The sequence below is a fragment of the Podarcis gaigeae genome, assembly GCF_964106915.1.
Source record: "Podarcis gaigeae genome assembly, chromosome: 17".
NCBI classification, from domain to species: Eukaryota; Metazoa; Chordata; class Lepidosauria; order Squamata; family Lacertidae; genus Podarcis; species Podarcis gaigeae.
Genome location: NC_139694.1, coordinates 40,798,204 through 40,818,095, shown reverse-complemented (window position 1 = coordinate 40,818,095; position 19,892 = coordinate 40,798,204). Strand labels below are relative to the sequence as shown.

Here is a 19,892-nt window from a genome sequence, read left to right as displayed (position 1 = left end):
CAGGATCAGCAGGATGCCTTGAACTCCAGTTGCCTCCCAAACGGGGGCTGCAGCCTCTTTCTCCCCAACAAGCCACACTCGCTACTCAATCTAAAGCTACGTTTTGTTATGTGTGAATGGGGCCTGTGTATCTGTTCTGATAGTTAAAAAATGTTTTTTGGAAAAAAATCCAAAACAGATTGGGTGTGGGGTTTTTTAAAAAATCAGTTATTGTGTCTCTGAAAAAACATAACCAGGCTTAAAATGAAATCTTGAGTTTAATACAAACATGTTAAAACCTTCACTTACAATCTTTTAAATCTGAATCATAAGCATTCATTAAACACATTAAGTTAAAGTCTATCTATCTATTAAAAAGAAGATCGGGGGCAGGGAGAGATGTTCACAATTTGAGATATGAACATATTCTAGAGCTCAGGTAGCTGGGGTTCTAAAGCAAAAGTACAGTTTCACCCACGCGATAAAGAGGATGGCATTTCCTGTTGATTTTAGTCCCTGGCTCCAGGAAGAGGCCCACAATAAACACAGGGCTTACTGTGCCATTTATCGTTCTTAACCTCCAAAGTCAGGTATTTGTAAGTCTCCTAACCCCAACAGCCCAGATGCTGACTTTCCACCCCATGGAGAGGTGCTTTTTAGATGTTTTGGGCAATGCTGGTGATTTGCAGCAATGGCCTGGATTAAAAACCTAAGAGTGAATCTGGTCTGCTGACTATCTACCCATCTGACGTCTCCTCTGCAACTGGTTTGCTGGCCCAGAGGGGAAAGAGATGCTCCAAAGCGGATCAAGGGGAGCCTCCCAGTCAGACCACTGGTCCAGCTATCTCCAGATTTCCCCCACTGACCTCTCCAGGGTTCTCTCCAGGGTTTCAGGCAGCCCCACTTGGAAATGCTGGGGTTGAGCCTGTGATCTGGATATGCTCTGTCCCTGAGTCACAGCCCCTTCCCCAAAGCAACCATTTGCTGAAAAGCAACCCCCCCCCCTCCGTACAGCACCAGGCCGCATCAACCCCCTTCCCTGCTTGAGGGGTCCCTCAGTTCCTCTGGGGCATCCGTATCCACCTACGCTGTTTCCTGGCACCCCAGACTTTGAGCTCACCTCACAGCCACACGCCGAGGAAAGTCAGGAAGCCTGGGAGGAAAATGCTTCATCTCGAATGTGGGCACACAGAGGCAAACCACCATGGGCACAGCTATGGTATTCAATTCCCCCACTGCTTGGGGGTCGCTTTACAAAAGCACTTGGGCACCCTTTGGCACTGAGGGGGGGACCAGTGGCGTTCTGGAATTTGTGACTGTGGGCCATGCTGGCTGGGACTGATTGGGAGCCCAAGAGCACCTGGGAGGACCAAGGTACCCCCCACCCCCCACTTTAGAATCATAGAGTTAGAAGGCGGGACTCAAACCCTCAACCTTGAGATTCAGTCTCATGCTGAGCTATCCCAAGATCTGCCCCCACTCCCTAGTTTCCTCTCATGACTTTCAGTACCCAGGCAATTTGTTTGCAAGTCAAAGGCAGAGAGAGATCGTTCTCAGGGAGGGGCTCCTCTGAAAATATGGCCCTCCTGGCTGCCAAAGCTGCAGCGTACCAGAGCTCTAGCCCTGCGCATGCCTGGGAAACACAAGGCAGTGTCCACGCTCCCCTGCATTTATGGGGCTGATGCGCAGCTTTATGGGTAGATTGCCATGCAGAAGAACCATCGCAACCCCATGTCCTTTGCTGCATGTACATGGGGGTGTGCACACAGGTGCGACAACTGGAAACCAGAGGGATGATGTGAGGAAGAGTGTGTCCGCCTGAACTGTCAGAAGGGCTGCCATCCCACCTTCCTCTGAGTTCCAGGAGTCCTTGAGGTCTAGATACATGCCCCCTTTTGTGTAAAGGAAACTGACTCTCCACAAGCCTCCTGTGATGCAGCTCAGATAGGCAGGTTGTGGTTTGGCAGCCTGGACAGAGGGAGGAGGACATCATTCAGATAGGGCTTAGCCTTTTTTATTACACCATCTCCAGCTCCTTTTCCACAGACCACCGTCCTTTTTCACCCCTCCCATGCTTTTCCTCTCCCACTGAAGTTCCCAAGCAAACAAACAAATGAAACCTACAACATCCTGGAAACAGGATAAGCCCCATAAAAGAATACACCTGGGGACAATGAAGCCAAAGTCATTGCAGAGCAGGGATGTTTCAATGTGTTTCCTGCTTTGGCGACCCCCTAGTAGGACTGCAGGCTTTGGGGTGAGAGTGAGATCCAGGTGGACACGCCCAGCCCCAGCGTCTCTCTGCACACAGACCTGGGCGATACACCCGGATGCCAGGGATGCAGCTGCCCTCCGGGCACTGACGGCTCCTCTGTGCCCCCAGGGAGGGCCGCGAGTTGCACACTGGCCTCGAGGGGGACGTGACCTTTGGTAGCAGTTCCAGTCTCGCCACGTTAGCTGTGGAGCCGCAAGGCAGCGGGGAAAGCGAAGGGAGTCAGCTCTTCGTTGTGACCCACCCGATGGAGGGTGGGCTCAGAGGCACTGCGCTCGATCTTGGGCAAAGAACGTTGGAGCGACTCAATGGAGGCCAAAATCTGGAAGAATGGGAAATGGAGATCAGACCAGAACTGTGCCCCTCCCCGCCAGACACTACCTTAGCAAGCCCAGGTTCTGGACTGTGGAGGTTTAGGCCTAAATCAGCAGTGCGGGGAACTGCAGAGTGTCTCAGGGCCCATGCAGGTACTCGACTTTGGCATTTTGTTTTGTTGCAAGCACGTCTCTGGCCCTTATTGCTGCAACGGTGGTCTTCAAAGCAGTGGGGTGTGAGCTGCATCCCTCTGAATGTTTCGGGACTGACTCCCATCAGCCCCAGTGAACCCGGCTGGTGGTCAGGGATGATGGGGTTGTAGTTCAGCAGCTGCACAGCCAGAGACTTACCAGCCCTGCTTTAAAATTGTAGGCAACCTCAGATGACACCAACATGGCCACCTCAGGATTTGCTGTGTGTGCTTGTGCTTCAATGCGTAGCTCCTTCCCACTTTTCATAACTAGCCAAAGCAGAATGACATTTGCAAAGGAAAGTAGTCCACACAGATCTTGATTTGCCCAATTTGTATAGGAAACAAGCCTGCGTTTTGCAGGATTATTATTAAATGCAAACAAACGAAGGCTCTCCAAACTAAAGGAAGGAAGGAAGGAAGGAAGGAAGGAAGGAAGGAAGGAAGGAAGGAAGGAAGGAAGGAAGGAAGGAAGAGGTATGTGTGTCAGGAGCAGGTAAGGGTGCATCTGAGTACGTGCAAAGTTCCTTGCCATTTTCCTGGAGGATCCTTACCAGTACCTATATTTTCTGACTTGTGGTTCTAAAGCAGTTTGAACCTTAGGACTCTCTCTTTAAAACCACTATGTGTACTTCGTTGTTAAAAAGATGTGCTGAGCGCACGCAGCAATTCTACGGGAGCCATAAAACATGGTGACGTTGGCTGAAGAATTAGTTCCTCGGGTTTAATACTTTTAAGTAAAGTTCCTTGAGGTTCTCAGAAGGTGGGATACAAATGTGACGATCTGTCAGTCAGCGTGCACGTCCATGCCTGTTTCTGCCTACAGACTCACCTGAGGAAAGAGGGGTCTCTCTTCACGCTTGAATTTAAGGCAGTCGCCCATCAGCCTGCGCATGGCCTTGGGGCAATTGCTGGGCACCTTGCTTAGGTCAGGGGACAGGTACCCCCGGCCAACCATGAATATAATCTGGAAGGAGGGAAATAAACCACCCATTACAAAAAGAAAGGACCCTCTTGGGATACAAGGCCCCCCTTTCCCCCCCCCCTCTTTAAGCCCAGTCAGAACCACCACCAGCTCTGGATAAACCTCTTCCCTTTGGGCACGTTTGATTGGCCATCCTGAATAAGGAGTGAGACAAACCCGGGGAGAGTGTTGGGAGGGTTTCTTGGCCAGCCCCCCCAAAGACCTCTTCTGTCCTTACCTGGTCCCGATTGTTGATGTGGCTGTAGGGGAGGGTCCCGGAGAGCAGCTCATAGAGAACCACTCCATAGGAGTAGACGTCTGACTGGAAGCTGTAGGGGTTGGGGTCTTGCATTCGGATCACCTCAGGGGCCTGTGGGAGGCCCAGAGAGGGCAGGTATTAAAGTCTGCTGGGACGGGGTGGGGGGATACTGCTGCTTCGCCCCAACCCCTTTTCTCCTCTGGCTTCACAACTTCCCCCTGCCCCAATTCCAGCCAGAAGCAGCCCCCACCCTTGGCAAAAGCTCACCATCCAAAGTATGGAGCCACTGGGCTGCTCCACCTGCTGCGTGCTGCTCCAGCGCGTCTTCACGGTGGCAAGGCCAAAGTCGCCGATCTTCACGGTCAAGCCTTCGTGCAGGAAGATGTCTGAGGGCAGTCGGGTGAAGGAGCGTCGTGTGGGATTCTGCCTGGCGGGACCTGCTGCTCCATTTGCCCCAGAGCAGGGAGGGCTGAGCTACAGAACTATCCTACCCCCAAGCTCCTTGCTGAAAACCTCCCTTTTACTAGCGGGGCACCTGCCATTTTGGAAACACCCTCCAGCCATGCAGGTCAAACCAGCACAACCCCTGCTCCCCTGTCCACTGCAACACCCTTCAGGGAGCCCCGTGGGGCAGCTAAACTCCCTGCCACAAAAGGCGAGGTGGAAGGGAAGGATACTGTTGGATTTGAGGTCCCGGTGGATTATGTTCTTAGCATGCAGGTAACTGGGAGAACGAGAGAGAGATGGAGTGAGATAGTTTATCAGCATCCTTGGCTTGCAAGCTCATTCGCAAGGGCACCACACCTGCCTCTCACCTGCCAGCATGCTCAGAGGGAGGGAGAACTGGAGCCATTTTCCGTTTCCCGTATCTGGCTGCCCTAGTTCAGAATTCCTAATACCTCTCACTTGCCCGGGGGAGGATGCAGAGCACCGAGTGAGCGAGCAGAGAAATCTGCCTCTGGTACAAGGGTAGAGCCGGCACCCCTTGCTCTGCCAGCTTCTGCCTCTGGCTCCACCCACTGCTGGCATTGCCCCAGAGGTTGCCCAGAGGGGCTGGTAAAGGTTCCCTGGTTGTAGACCCCTCTTGCAGCACAAACCCCGCATCAGGGCAGGAAGGCAGCAGCCCTCTCTGCTGCCTCTGACTCGGGAGCTTCCCCGGCCTGCACACTCACGCCATGCCCTGGGCCGTCTGCCGGGCCACGTCAATGCGCTGCACCATCTCCAGGGGGGTTTCTTGCACATGCAGGTGCTGGTACAGGCTGCTGCCTTCGCACCACTGGGTGATGATGGCAAAGCTGGGGCGGGTCATGAAGCCCATGAAGAGCAGGATGTTCACGTGTCGCGTCTTCCTGCAAGGAGAGGCCGGCGTCAGAGGCCTCCTGCCAGCATCACAACCAGGCTGCCTTCCCCTCCCCACAGGTCCCTGCTTACCTGAGCACCTGCATCTCGTTCTTGAAGGCCTGCACCTGCTCGCTGGTGGGGTTGGTGACCTTCAGGATCTTGACCGCCACATCCCCGTACCAGCGGCCCCGGAAGACAGTGCCAAATGACCCAGCACCTATGTGCTTCAGCATTGTCACCTCAGTATGGCAGACTTCCCAGTAATAGCTGGAGTCCCGGTAGCCCAGGGATTTCTGCAGGGAGGCAAAGGCAGGCCAGAGACAGGGAGAAAGAGGGTCAAGCTCTTCCACAAGGAGGCCCTGTCGTCCCCCCCCCCCCGAGCCCCCTGACACACCAAAACCTCTCTGCCCCCGCAGCTTAGCCACACGTTTCCTGACAGCAGTGGTTCCCAAATTGTTTTCCCTCAGGCACACTTTCAGAATAAACATTTGCTCACCCCACACTGAATATTTTTTTATTGATTAGAAATACACAGGGAAACAAAAAGAAGCAACTCCTTGCACTGCTTGATTTATAACACAGAATTTATAACTTGGGGCATCCAGGAAGTATAAAGCAGTGCAAGTTGCAGAAGAACATGAATCCTTCCAAAAATATAGTTATAAATATGCCTCACCTTAAGTATATACACAAATTCAGTGAGAGCTGTGAGCTTACTTTTGGCAGGGAGTCTCTTTGGCATAGTAGGTCTAATTTAAAACAAACTAACCCTCATCTCCTCATCAACCCAAGGAAGCCCTTCTCTGTTTTCATCTCTCATATTTGTCAGAGTTGAAAATCCCTGTTCACAACAATATGTTATGGAGCACTGCGGAAGACGAGCCAATGCTCTTGAAGAGAGGCGGGGGTGCTGTTTCTGGCTGTAAAGCCCCCAAAATATATTTTGATACTATATACTACAGTGGTGCCCCGCAAGACGAACGCCTCGCAAGACAAAAAACTCGCTAGACGAAAGGGTTTTCCGTTTTTGGAGGCGCTTCGCTAAACGAATTTCTCTATGGGGTTGCTTCGCAAGACGAAAAAATCTTGCGAGTTCCCGCATTTTTTTCTCGCTTTTTTCTGCCCTTTCCCTAAGCGCTAAGCCGCTTATCAGCTGTTCCGCTGATAAGCCGCTTCTCAGCTGATCGCTAAAAGCCGCTAGACCGCTAATAGCGCTAATCCGCTAAGCTGTCAATGGGCTTGCTTCGCAAGACGAAAAAACCGCTAGACGAAGAGAATCACGGAACGGATTAATTTCGTCTTGCGAGGCACCACTGTACACTGAAATGTTCAAATGCTTCTTTGAGTGTCCTTGAATCTTCCCTCCACCCTCGCCCCCCCTCTCCTGCCACACCAGGGGGGCGCACCAGACCCTCTGAGAGCCACTGATCTGGGGTCACCTTCCCTCATGGCAACGAAGTTCATTCTCCTGCCCCACAATAAGAACATTTGGTGGCCCTTTCAAGTACCCACGGCACATCCATTAGCCCCACGTCAAAGTGCCACCCCCCCCCCACTCACAGGTTTCTTCTTGTCTTCGGCAGGGGCCTTGCGCTCCCTGGGGGACTCGCCAGGGGACTTGGGGTGGGGGGAGCGTCGGCCAGACGAAACAGCAGCCATGCTGGAAACGGGGGGAGCCGGCGGGGTGCAAGGAGGCGGCTCAAGCGCACCTGGGCCTGTGGCGAGAAGGAGGGTGGGCTTACTGCAGGGTGCTCCCTCACAAGCAGGCGGACAGGAGCACCATTTCCTTACCAAGCGCTTGGGGGCTTCCATATGCAGAGTTCTGATAAAGGTGGGTAAAACAAAATGCGGTGTGTGGAGAGAGGGAGGGCAGATTGGAGGGTCACCAAGGAAACGGACTGACTGGCGCTTCAGGACTGACAAAAGGAAGAGGCCTCTTCTACTTCACGAGGTGCACTGGCAACTTATATAGAATCTGCTGCCACCGGACGTGGCGGCGGCCACGGGCTTCGCCTTTCCCAGCAGGGTGACTCACCTTCCCTATGTGGCAGGACTACAATTCCCATCAGCTGCAGCCAGAACACCCGGCAGTCAGGGATGGTGGGAGTCCAGCAACATCTGAGGGAGCCCCGGTTCCCCCGCCCATGGATCTGTGGAGCGGGAACTGAGCATGGCACCCAGGCTGAGGGAACAGTGGGGGCCCAAGCTCTCTGGAACCGTCAGGCCAGTCAGTCATCTTGGCCAGGCCTGCCTCTGCTGACGGGCAGCATCTCTGGCAGGAGGGGGCCTTTCCTGTCCCCCACTCAGGATCCTCTAGCACTGGTCCATCCCCCCATGGCGCCCCCAATCAGCGCTGCCCTGGGAGATCTCTGTCCTGGCTCCCTCTCCTCCTCCTCCTCCTCCGGGCTGCCCCTGCCCACTCCCAACAACCTTCCCCATTCCCAGCAGACACTCACCCTCCGTGTTGTGATTCCTGCTTAGGAGCTGGAAGAGAAAAGGCAGAAGATGAACAGCTCTGCAGGCAGGCATCTCTGGAGAAGAAAGCGTTGGGGCAGAGAGAGGGGTCTGCCAGCCCCTTCCCTTTCTCCGGGGGGATTTGGGGGCAGCTCTCAACTTTTTCAGAGTGCTCACATGACTGAACGCTTTTCCACACAACTCCTTCTGCCGCCCCATCCATTCACAGATAAAACCAGCACCTCAGAGAGCTGTTCTAGCCTGGCTTCCCCCCGGCACACTAGTTTTCTCTGTGCAGAGATTCATTCATTCGTTTGTTTGTTTGCATGGAGAAGCATTCCATCAGAACTGGTGTCTGAAATGGTACACAGAATCATAGAATTGTAGAGTTGGAAGGGACCCCGAGGGTCATCTAGTCCAACCCACTGCAATACAGATTTAGCACCTCTGTAAGAACTAGCCCACCATCAACGACCAACCCATCAGTATTATTCCAGGCTGGGACAGAATCTTCCCCTAGGTTACATTTGCTCCTGACCTGGGAGACTCTCTCTCTCACACACAAAACCTCAGATCACTTATGGCATTTCTCCTCTGTGTATTTAAAGACTGCTCTAAATCCAGTCTAAGGGCCACCTGGGAAGTGTAGCTCTGTCGCTTCGTGGGCACTGCTGTGCATACGGCCGGCGCTACATCTCTGAATGCCAGTGGGGAGAGTCCTGGTTATTATTTATTAAATTCCTATACTGCCCTCCGTCTGAGGGTCACAGGGTGGCTTACAACATAAAAGCACTAAAACGCCTCACATGGTAACAAACAAAAGCAGGAGAATGGAAGAGCTGGAAGAGCTGGAAGGGGAGGAGGCCCATCCAGTCCAACCCTCTGCAATGCAGAAATCGTTTGCCCAAGGTGGGGCTCAAACCCACCACCCTGACATTTAGAGTCTCCCGCTTACTGCCTGAGCCGCCCCAGGTGCAAAAGTGGAGCAAAAGGCCAACATCTGGAGTGTGACGGGTCCCGCCCCCCAAGGTCAAATATGTGCTCTACCAATGAGCCAGGACAGAAACTTCAGAAACTCCTCCCCCCCCCCAACAAAGTGCCTCACCTCAAGCAGGCCGCTGTCCACGGGGCTGGTGGTACTGACCATGTGGACATTTGGGGTGGAGGTTGAGCGGTGCCGTTGGAGCTGCTGCCCACCCCCATGGAGGCTGAGGAAGCCAAAGGCATCTGGGCTGAAGGGGGGCGGCTTTCTTGGGCTGCAAGAGAAGAGGAGGAGGAGGAAGGGATGACATGGCATCCAAGCTGGGGGGGGGGCACACTAACCCTCCAGCAGTTCAGGCGCACAGAGGATAATCAGGTCTAATAGCAGATTTATACTTAAAAAGAAGAGGCAAAGTGACTTTTGCTTCAGTTTATCAAGCACAAGTTATTGCTTGATAGTTATGCCCTGGACATAGTGGCTACAGCTGCTCTCCTCTCAGAGTGCGGGTATGCTTTTCTATATTTAAGGACTAGTCCCCCATACTTAAGGACTAGAAACTTATCTCCCCTGCTTTTTAAAACAAAAATCAAGCTTTCCTTGAAGAGCAAAGAAAACTGCCTTATATAGTCAGACCACAGAGTCCATCTAGCCAACAAAGACTACCCAGGTTTTCTGAAGGCTCTCTTTTCTGGTCCTTCCTGGGAATGCCTGGAATTTAATCTAGAACCTTTGACATGCAGAACATGAACTACAGCACTGGGAGGACACAACAACCTGGGTGTGTGATAGCTTCATGCTTCCAGTTCAAATGTCTCCTGCACAATAATGCAACAGGGATGGTCTTGCATCATATGTGCTGTGAGTGGCAGATTTAGCCTGGTGCCCGACTCTGCTCCTCCGTGGGTCCATGTTGCTGCTGGCGGCTATTTCTAGATCACGATCCCTTGCACAGGTGGGGAGCGAGCAAGGCTCTTACCCAACATCTTGAGGGGTCTCTGGTTCGTGACTCGGCTGCACTGGGGTAGTCGGGACACTGTCCTGCCAGAATGGAGGGTGCTGCCCCGGATCATGGCTGTAAACACTCCATGAAAAGGAGAAACAGGTTGTTAAGACTGGATACAAGGGGAACAGGGACTGAAGCAGGGGCTCCAACCAGGGGGAGGGGGTTGTGGGGAAAGGGGATACTCACGGCTTATGCGAAGTGGCCAGGTCCAAGCAGACCGTAGGCACTCGGCTGCTGCAGTGCTCGTGGAACTTGTAGCCACAAGTCTGGCAGCGGAAGCCATGGAAGAGGAACTTAAGGCAGAAATCGCAGAAGACCAAATTGAAGTAGGTCTTCCGCACCTGCCCAGAAGAAAGAAGGTCCAGGTCAGAGGAAGGGGGGGGGAGCGCAAGGGGAGTTGGGGACGGAGCGTTCCCAATATGCCTGTGTGTGTGTCTGTCAACACGCTGCGTGGACACCCAGCAAGGCTGGGCAAAGGAGCCCAAGTCGCCCGCATGCAGAAAACATGCCCCTTTGGTGTAACAAGTGTGGCCTGTATTTCCAAGCCTTTGCTCCAGGGGGGACAGTTCTATTGTGTGATTCCACTGCACAGGCAGGGCAGCCTCTGGGTCTAGTCCATTCCTGTAGGGCAACGTTCCCCATTCGGGTGCCCACCGGGGTGTTTTAGACTACAACTCCCAGCGTCCCTCACCAGTGAGCATGCTGGCTGAGGGCTGGGGGGGGGGGTGTTGCAGCCCAGAACATCTTTGAGGGCACCAGGCTGGGGGAAGCGGCCGCGTGATGCTCTGGAGTGGGGAAGGGGCAGCTGGGTGTCCACAGGGCTTGGGGTGTGTCTGTGTTTGTGTGTGCTGGCAAGGAAACGTGCTGCTGGAGGGCCTCCTGTGACTCACAAAGTTATGCATAGTAAGCGGCAGGTCCTCCAAGACTTCCACAGAGAGCTCGGCCCCCTCCAGGTTGACCAGGTCCGTCTCCCAATCTGTGATGGTCTTTCGCCTACAGAGAGAATCAACGCATATGCAGCTGTGACCCAAAGCCCGCCACCTTCTGCAGCTCCTCCCTAGAGACAGCCACAATGCTGCTGTAGCTGATCAACTGCACGGGGGGGGGGGGGGGGACAAACCCCATGAAATTTCTCCCCACTCTGGTGAGTTCCAAGTCGACTGGTAATGCTAACCACCACACACACACCAGGTTAATATACTGCAACACCTAACATAATGCAACGCTGTAAGAAGCACGAAATCAGCCATTTTCCATAGTGGGGAAGATGGACACACAGGTGATAGTCTCGGACCATCCCCTTGCGCTAAGACAGCAATCTCTCCACCTCGCTCTGCACTGGGCTTGGGGCAATGAAGCATCCACCACTGGTGGGCAGAGCAGGGAACAAACATTTTAAAATATTCCAGCAGCTCAGGCAACAAAACCTTCAGCATGTTTAGAGCCAGATTCTGTGTAGAAAGGGGAAGCTGTCAAATCAGCTGGGATTAAAACTTTGCATGGACCCTAGAAGACACTGGTGTAGCTTTTTGGGGCAGGCTGAGGAAGGGGAGCGTGCAGGAGGGTACGTGAATTGGCATTCCTCTGGGCTTGAAAAGCCACAGTCCATTTCAAATTGGGTTCCATTCCCACCTTCTGCCCCACCTGAGAGCTCTCCTTTGCCAGTCCACCCACTCCCTTCACAGGTGAAAAAGGCAACCCACAAACCTGTAGCACTGCTAAGGGTGGGAATGAGTCTGGCATTCTACCAGTAAGGCAGCAGGCTATCCCACCTGAGCTCTGCAAGCATCCTGTGCAGGAACTCGCAGAACCCCTTCTGGTCTAAAGCCTTTTCTTTTCCGGAAAGGGTTGCTTGCTCATCTTTTCAGAGCAGATGGAGAGAGAAGACAGGGAATTGGGGAGGGAGCTTTGGAGGACACAAGGGCCTGCGAGCTCTGGCTGGGTGGGCGTGGCCTATCCCAGCCCTGCCACCACTTCCTCTGGGGCTGCAGCCCCACCAGTGTGTCTGTCTGCGGAAAGCCTTTGCAAGTTCATGTGTAAACTCCAACTGTGTAAAACATTTCGATTGGAAAAAAGATCGAAAGGTACAGCACATCATTAAAAAACAAAACAAAGCTAAGTAACTGCGTCCAGACCCCTGTCCAGCTGGATGGGCTTCCTGGCAGGTTTGCAGGAGATGCACACGACAGAACTCCTAATGCTGCCTTCCTCAACCTGCGACGCTCTTCCATACGCTTTGGACAACAACGCCCACCAGCCACAGCCATTATAGCTGGGGCTGATGGGACTTGTAGTCCAAAGCATCAGGAAGGGGGCACGCCAGTTTGGGGAAGACTAGACTTCCGGGTTCGTCTAGTCCAGCCTCTTGTTTTCAAAAAGGGCCAGGGTGATGCTTCTGAGATTCTGCCACAAGGGCGTGAAGGCAACAGCCTTCCCTGCTGCTGACCTCGATCTACACTGGCCTCCAGAGATGGACTGCTTTGGATGACGGACTAGATGCATGTAAAACTTCAGATCTGGACACCCATAATGCAGAATTTCTGCGTGTGGATAGGGCAGGCCTTGGGTACAATGTGCTACATTCCGTTTGCTCTTTCCTATACCCAGTCAGGTTGAGGACCCTCAGCTCCCTGCCTGCCTTCCCCTGCTTCCCCGGCCAACCTCAGCAGCCACCTTCTCTCCCTGACGGGAGCCACTCACCCATCACTCTTTTTCCTGTAGACCACACAGCAGTCCTGGTTGAGCCCACGGACCTTCAGGGCCTTGTCTAGGGAGCTGTAGACAGTTGTACCCGGCCGGACAGTCACCTGAGAGGAAGGAGGGAAGCAATCGGTGTGTGCAAGACAGGATATAGACAGGGAGATGGTGCTGAACTGACCTTACAGACACTGTTCTCAACATGCAGCTTTGAACTCCACTGTGTCTCTGCCTTCCTCCCCTTAGTCTGAAGAAGGCCCAATATGGACAGGTATAGAATAGAATAGATTGCCAGGACTTAGAGCAATCTGGTTAGTATCGGGGCAAGAAGCAGGATCCTTTGGTTCTGGGTGCCACTGGCCCCATGTGGCAAGCTGTAAGATGCAGCTTTGAGCATCTTCCTGGGGCAAGAACTCTCAGGCCCTGGACTGGCCACTGGGCTCTCCTGGAAAGAAGGCCTGGCATTGGGCTTCCTGGGGTCTTGGCTGAGCAACACAATTTTTCTGGCTCTGATCCTTGGTTTGGCGCCTGCCTGCTTGCTTTGAGACTTACTACATGGCAACAGGTCAATTAGGATCCGTGATAACGGGTTTCAACAAATCCTCTGCCCCTGAACCAACTCTAAATCCTCCTCTGTGGCTTTTATTATCAAACATGAGCCACATCTGATGCGCTGCTATATATCATCTCAGCATTTGTTTTCAATTTTCTGTACCGTTTGACAGCTGACACAGAATGATATTCTTTTGAAAGATGACAAGAAATAGTTTTTTAGAATGCAAGAACACTTGTTGGAATTTCTGATAGTCTTTGACAGATGTTCCATCTTTGGTTAAAATCCAGTCATGGCGGCCTCTGAGGCCTAGACCCAAAAAGTTTTGGGCTCTACCACCTCACAGAATTACAACTCTTAGCAACTTTCAGCAAACTAAAGTACCCATAATTCTTGGGGGGTGGGATGTGCTTTAAAAATATAGTGTGCACACATATTCAGCTAAGTCCTACTCCAAGGAACCCCACTGAAATTAGTGAACTTAAGAGTAGTCATGTCCATTAACTTCAGTGGGTCTGCTTTGAGTAAGATTAGTGTTGAATACCCTTCTATGATATGATAGTCCAGTTAGGAACTCTTCAGGATATCTGAGCTCACTACATGGTCAGTCCCAGCCTCAGTTCTCCCACCTATAAAATGGGAATAAAAAAACTCAACTTGGAGATTTATTAAAGAACCCTAATTACATCTATTTTAAATAAATAAATAAATAAATAAATAAATAAATAAATAAAATCCCACTTTTCAATACAGATGTTCCAAGGCAGTAATCCTCAACCTTTCCAAACCCAGGATTATGTATTTAGTATGAATATTTATACTCTGCCTTTATAGTTCAAAACTGAACTCCTCAAGCACATTAAAAACCAACCAACACCAGAATGCAATGAAAATACAGCAAAAGCAGATGATTAAACAAACAAACAAAATCATAACAAACCAGCAAAATTTACCTGGAAACCCAACTTGCAAACAACGGTACCTACTTTTATTTATCTTTTTTTTTTACCATGCATGTCTTCCTTCCTCACTTTCATGCCTTCTCTTTGTTTTTCTGTTCCTCCCCCTTTCTGCTCTTTTCCTGCTCTCTCTCTCTCTCTCTCTCTCTCTCTCTCTACCTCCATCTCTTTCCTTCTCTTAAAAAAAGGAAGCAAACATGAACAGAATGGTGATTCTGTTGCCCTAAACTGTGGCGCACTATAAGGTCAGTGCTTGGCCCAGTTTTGGGTTGTGATCCAGCAATGGAAGACGGCTGCCCTAAAGCAAGAATGGGACCTGGGAAACCTGTGCTCCTCTTGCTGGACTCATCCTCCTCACTGCCGGGGATCCCACAACACCTGCAGGACCACAGCTTCGCCTACCTGCTGCCTCGCCAGACGCTGTCTGAATAGCTACGATCACACACAGCCTCTCATGGCCAGAAAGTCTCGCTCACCACTGTGCGCTGTTGATTGGGGAGGTCCACCTTGATGGTGCTCCGAGCCTCGGCCATGGCTCTGCCTCCGAGCCTTTTCCTGCGAGAGGCAAGCATCGTCGTCATGCTGCGGGAGAGGGGCAGGAGGTCTCCCCTCCCCCCCCCCACCTGAAGGGCCGGGGTCTGGAGAGGATGAGGAGGAGAAGCCATTCGTGAGTGTGCCGCAGGAGGAGTTCTGACTGCGCCTCATCCAGGGGCCTGCAAGGAGGAAGATACCAGAGGCAAACGAAAGGGGTGACCTCCAGGTCCCTGTCACAGTATGCATGCTTTTTAGCAACAAATATAAAAGAACAGACAGAAGTGCACACCCACAGAATTTTCATATGGAGCACAATCTGCTACCCAGCACATGAAGCTGGCGCCCACAGGCTCCCAGATTTAGCTTTCAAACCAACAGCAGTTTCCTAACCCCTCATGATTGTCTGACGCAATCTCTGGAAAAGCATATCGCTGGCAGCAGGTAACAAGCTCACTGTGATCACTTTATATGTTAACTTGTTTTGAAACAAGACTTCTTTTATGTGAAAGAGCCTCCCCCCCCCCCGCTTTTGGGGGTCACCCCTCGCATGGCTGTTGTTGTGGAGCGAGTGTTCACACAGTGCTGAGCTAGTCAGGAAGACAACACTTCGTTTGCACCCCGATGAGTCATGTTAACAGAGGACATTTTCTTATTGTGTTCCCAGCTTAAGAGAAGCACATTCTCTTTTGATATAGAGGAAAGTAACTGCATTCTGAATTAAAGTGTAAGCAGCTCCAGGGTGGCAGAGTATTAGCAAATACCTGGTCTTCTCACAGCACCAAGTTTCACCAAAGAAATGTGTTGGACATAAATGTTTTCGTGCTTGAAAACACACATATAAATGTTGTTCCTGTAATGCATCTTCTGCTCCTGTGCTGCACAGCACATTTTGCTGAACATGCCAGTGCCATTTACCACAGAGAGGTAGACTCATGCAAACCCCACAACAGCCAATTTTGTTTTGCTAAAAAAGCATTGGAAGATTGCAACTTTGGGAACGGCAGGGGTCTGAGAAGGCTCAGCCTCCGTTATCCTGAAATTTCACTATCTACGGTAATTTCACAATCCCATCTGCTATGCCTTTGGCTTCACCACAAAAGACTTCCCTCACCCTTGCAGCACAGGCCAATCCTGTGAGTTTCTAAGCATCCTTAACCCTGCCTTGGTTCTAAAGCCAAACAGCCATATCTACTTCCAAGCCACACCAACCTCCCAGCTAAGCAAAACTTTCCCATGAGCCCACTACCTCCACCCTCCCAAGGTAGGTGTCAGGGAAAACGGGAAGGGCCAAAATTCCCCACTCCTGTTCTAAAGAGAAGTTTCTGTCACATAAAATCACCTAACCATTATTTAATTACATGATGCTCTTTTGCTCAGAGGCCTGTGGGGGCCATAGAATTGTAGAGTTGGAAGGGACCCTGAGGGTCATCTAGTCCAACCCCCTGCAATGCAGGAATCTCAGCTAAAGCTTCCATGACAGATGGCCATCCCACCACTGCTTAAAAACCTCCAAGGAAGGAGAGTCCCCACCCTCCCAAGGGAGACCATTCCACTGTCAAACAGCCCTTACAGCCAGAAAGTTCTTCCTGATGTTGAGTCGGAATCTGCTTTCTTGCAACTTGAAGCCTTTCGAGTCCTACCCTTCAGAGGAGGAGAAAACAAGCTTGCTCCCTCCTCCATGTGACAGCCCTTAAGATATTTGAAGATGGCTATCATATCTCCTCTCAGTCTCCTCTTTTCCAGGCTAAACATACCCAGCTCCTTCAACCATTCCTCATAAGGCTTGGTTTTTTTATCCTTGATCATCTTGGTTGTCCTCCTCTGCACATTGTTCCAGCTTGTCAACAACCTTCTTAAATTGTGGTGCCCAGAATTGGACGTAGTATTCCAGGTGTGGTTTGATGAAGGCAGAATAGAGTGGTACTATTACTTCCCTTGATCTGGATACTAGACTTCTGTTGATGCAGCCTAAAATAGTATTAGCCTTTTATGCTGCTGCATCACCCTGTTGACTCATGTTAAGCATGTGGTCTACTAGGACCCCAGATCCTTTTCGCATGTACTGCTAGTAAGCCAGGTATCCCCCGTCTTATATTTGTGCATCTGGTTCGTCCTGCCTAACTGCAGCAGCTTATATTTGTCCCTATTGAAATTCATTTTGTTAGCTTGCGCCCAGTTCTCCCATCTGTTAAGGTCATTTTGAATTCCAATTCTGTCTTCTGCGGCATTAGCTGCCCCTCGCAAGCTTACCCTTCCTTTGCCCAAGTCATTCGCAGCTTTTCATGAACCCCATGCACACAGCCAATCACCATGAAGGGCCCGAAGATGCTGAATCCTACCAGCAAAGTGAGGAGAAAAACCAAAGGCAAGTGACAGCAAACAAGCTTTTCCTCCTTCTTTTTGTGCAATAATGTTTGAGCAGGAATAGTACCCTGGAGCAGCGAGAACTTGACATTTGAGCAGCTGCACCCTGGATAATGTCATCTGCTCAGTTCCAGGTTGTTGTTTTTTTTGGGGGGGGGTGGAGAGAGAATAAACATTGGGGCTTCCTGGAGTTGCCAGTATCAGCTTGCTTCAGGTCCACCCTCAGGGAGTCTTGGTGGCTGCAAGCTCCACTCTGCAGCTACACCGTCATTACAGCTCCGGCAACAGCAGGTTACCTTCCATCAGAATAAAGGGGTGTCCCCGACCCTCCCCACTTGGCTGTCAAACTGTTCTCTGATAGACCTCAGAGGCTAGCGTGGGAGGCTTGTTCACAAGGAGTGTGTTCTTTTGAAAGAAATAAATTAGCACTTCCGTCACTCAGGCGCCAATTAATCACAGGCTTTAGGCGCATCATGCTGCTACTGTCCCAATATTGAAACAGAAAACACGCGGCACAGGTTTGCAACTGGGATTATAACAAGACTTGTGAAGTGAGGATGTAGCAGCTAAAATGAAGCTGGCTCTGGGATCCCTTGACCTTGAAATACAACTTCTTTCAGAGTAGGCTAGAGGACACCTGCAGATCTTGAATTTATCTGAACAAATTTATTTATTATGGAACCTCAATTTATTTATCATGAAATTCTGCAAAAGCTTGCAGGAATAATACTATCACTGCCTGACTAAAAGTGAAACTGGTAAGAGGCTGCTTACTTCTATAACTTGCTTTTGAAGTTTTATCGAAGCCTTGGAAGCCACTGCTCAAAAAGCTGCATCTCATGAATGCACCTGCTGCATTGCTGACAACCCCCCCCACACACACACCAACACCAAAGCTGCAACACAACTGCTTAGTGTGTCTAAGATGCAACTGCCTCTTTATACAGGGGTCTCTTGTCTAACACCAAAAATGCCACTGCTTTTGGAACAAGGGCAATTGCTATATTGGGATCTCTAATTTGGAGAGGAAACGCCAGTTGATTTTAGGGCAAGGACTGTGAAGAAAGAAAATATCTCTTGCTGGTAACTGTCAGTCTTGATCCTGTAGTCCACGGGCAGCCAATATGTTGCCTCCAGAGAGGTGGACTACAGCTGCCAATTGTCCTGACCACTGGCTATGCTGGTTGGGGCTGATGGGAGTTGGTGTCTGACAATATCTGGAAAGCATCACATCCCCCCCCCCCTGCGTCCACATGCAGAGTGGGCGGCAGCCTGGGGGTGAGAGGGACCCCGCATGCCAGGAAGCCCAGCCCCAGGCCCCCAGCATTCATCCCAGCCGAGGCAGAGGTCGACGTGGGCCTCAGCCCAGCCAGGGAAAGGGGGCCGGATCCACAGGCTGCCGATCTCCGCTCAGCCCTTCCTCCCTTGGCCATTTTGTGGCTGGCCTCCGGGGCTGCCCTTGGCGGAGAGGCGGCTCCGGCCCCGCCAAGCCCCAGGCCAGCCGGGCAGCGTTCCGGCCACGGGGAGGCGGCGCCACGGCACCCAGGGGCCCCCCTTCACCTGCCCCGACGCCGCCCTCCTCAGGGGAAAGGGGCCCGCGCGCCTCCCGCGGATTCCCACGACGCCCCGGAACACGGGTGTGCGCCTGGCCTGGGAAGCGAGGCCCCGCCCCGCCGCCCGAGCGAGGAAGGGAACGTCCTACCTGCCGCCGCCAAGCCGCCGCCGCCGCCATCTTGTCCGAGCCTCCCAGGTGGGCGGGGCCCGGGCGCTGACGTCGCAGGCAGAGGAGGGAACTCCCTGGGGGCGGGGCGGGGGCAGGGCAGGGCGCTTAACTCCTCCTTCGCCGGAAGGGTGTGGGGTGGAAGGGACCCCCAGGGTCATCCAGACCCTCCGCAGCCTCCTCTTCTCCCAAAGAAGGCAGCGGAGTTTTAGGATCAGAGTCTTCCTTCTCGGAGATGGGCTCCCTTCCCGGGCAGACGAGCCCCATCTAAGACTACGCACCAAGCCTCCCCCGTTTGGCCTGCGCGGCCAGGCTGGCCAAGCCCTGGGGGGGGGGGGCAACTGAATCAGTAAAATTCAATACAAATCAATACAAATCTTAGGTTGTGTGTCCACCTAACAAAAGTCAGCCCCCCATGGGGTCAGGACTTTGTTGGGGGGGAGGGGTTCTGTTGCGGGGGGGGCAGAACCGACGTGATTGGTCAGTAAGTTACGTATTTCTATTGTTTTGCTAAATGGGGGGCAGCTTCCCACTCTGCACCCCCTTGGTGCACCCCTAAGAAAAGCCTGCCCCCTCCGCAAATATCCTGGCTACGCCCGTGGCAAAGCCACACCCATCGAACATCAGGTGTGGGGTGCATGAAGATGCAGCTGTGCCAAAAGGGGTTTGCAGGCACCTGCAAAGCTTCGTGCAAGACCCGAGAGTCGCCCTGGCATGGGGCTAGGATGGCGTGGGTGGGCCCCAGTAATTCAGCACATAATGGCTGCTGAGCATTGCAAAACCAGACCACCAGGACCACGACGATGATGATAAATAGCTTACCACGCTGCCAAATGGCAGAACCATGCATCTATATATACGCAACCGAAGCCAACACACTGTTAGTAAACGCAGCTGGTAGCAGAGCAAATGGCTTCAGCTCACCCACTGACCATGTTAAAGGTAATGGTACCCCTGCCCGTACGGGCCAGTCTTGCCAGACTCTGGGGTTGGTGCACCCATCTCACTCAAGAGGCCAGGGGCCAGCGCTGTCCGGAGACACTTCCGGGTCACGTGGCCAGCGTGACATCGCTGCTCTGGCCAGAGACTGACCATGTTACGGACTAACAAAGAATGTAAAAAGATATCCTATCATCAACCTCTGTACAATGGCGCTACCAGGCACGATACATAGACCAGGAAGAAAAAATCACAATGAGTGGCAAGCTAGTTCAGTTCCGGTGCTGAAACGACAGCATTGGCGGTTCAAGGGCAAAAGAAGAGTCCTGCTGGACCAGAGCAAATGTCCATCTAAGCCCCGCATTAC

General features: G+C 52.1%; 1 protein-coding gene across 2 annotated transcripts; it reads right to left on the bottom strand.

Moving 5' to 3' along the window:
- Positions 1–238: 238 nt before the first annotated feature.
- Positions 239–18,665, bottom strand: ARAF (A-Raf proto-oncogene, serine/threonine kinase). Of its 2 annotated transcripts, none has more exons than XM_083718981.1 (16): positions 18,569–18,665; positions 14,445–14,681; positions 12,460–12,566; positions 10,650–10,752; positions 9,946–10,100; positions 9,733–9,837; positions 8,880–9,030; positions 7,777–7,804; positions 6,881–7,035; positions 5,411–5,613; positions 5,152–5,328; positions 4,657–4,703; positions 4,247–4,365; positions 3,959–4,090; positions 3,589–3,723; positions 239–2,573 (listed from the first exon to the last, which is right to left on the bottom strand). In XM_083718981.1, the coding sequence occupies exons 2-16, from the start codon at positions 14,631–14,633 to the stop codon at positions 2,433–2,435; spliced, it is 1,947 nt and encodes a 648-aa protein (XP_083575107.1). In that variant the 5' UTR covers positions 14,634–14,681; positions 18,569–18,665; the 3' UTR covers positions 239–2,432. The 2 variants fall into 2 exon arrangements, with proteins under 2 accessions (XP_083575107.1, XP_083575108.1); XM_083718982.1 differs by having other exon boundaries at positions 12,460–13,583; positions 14,300–14,681; positions 18,569–18,635.
- Between the last annotated feature and the right edge of the window lie 1,227 nt (positions 18,666–19,892).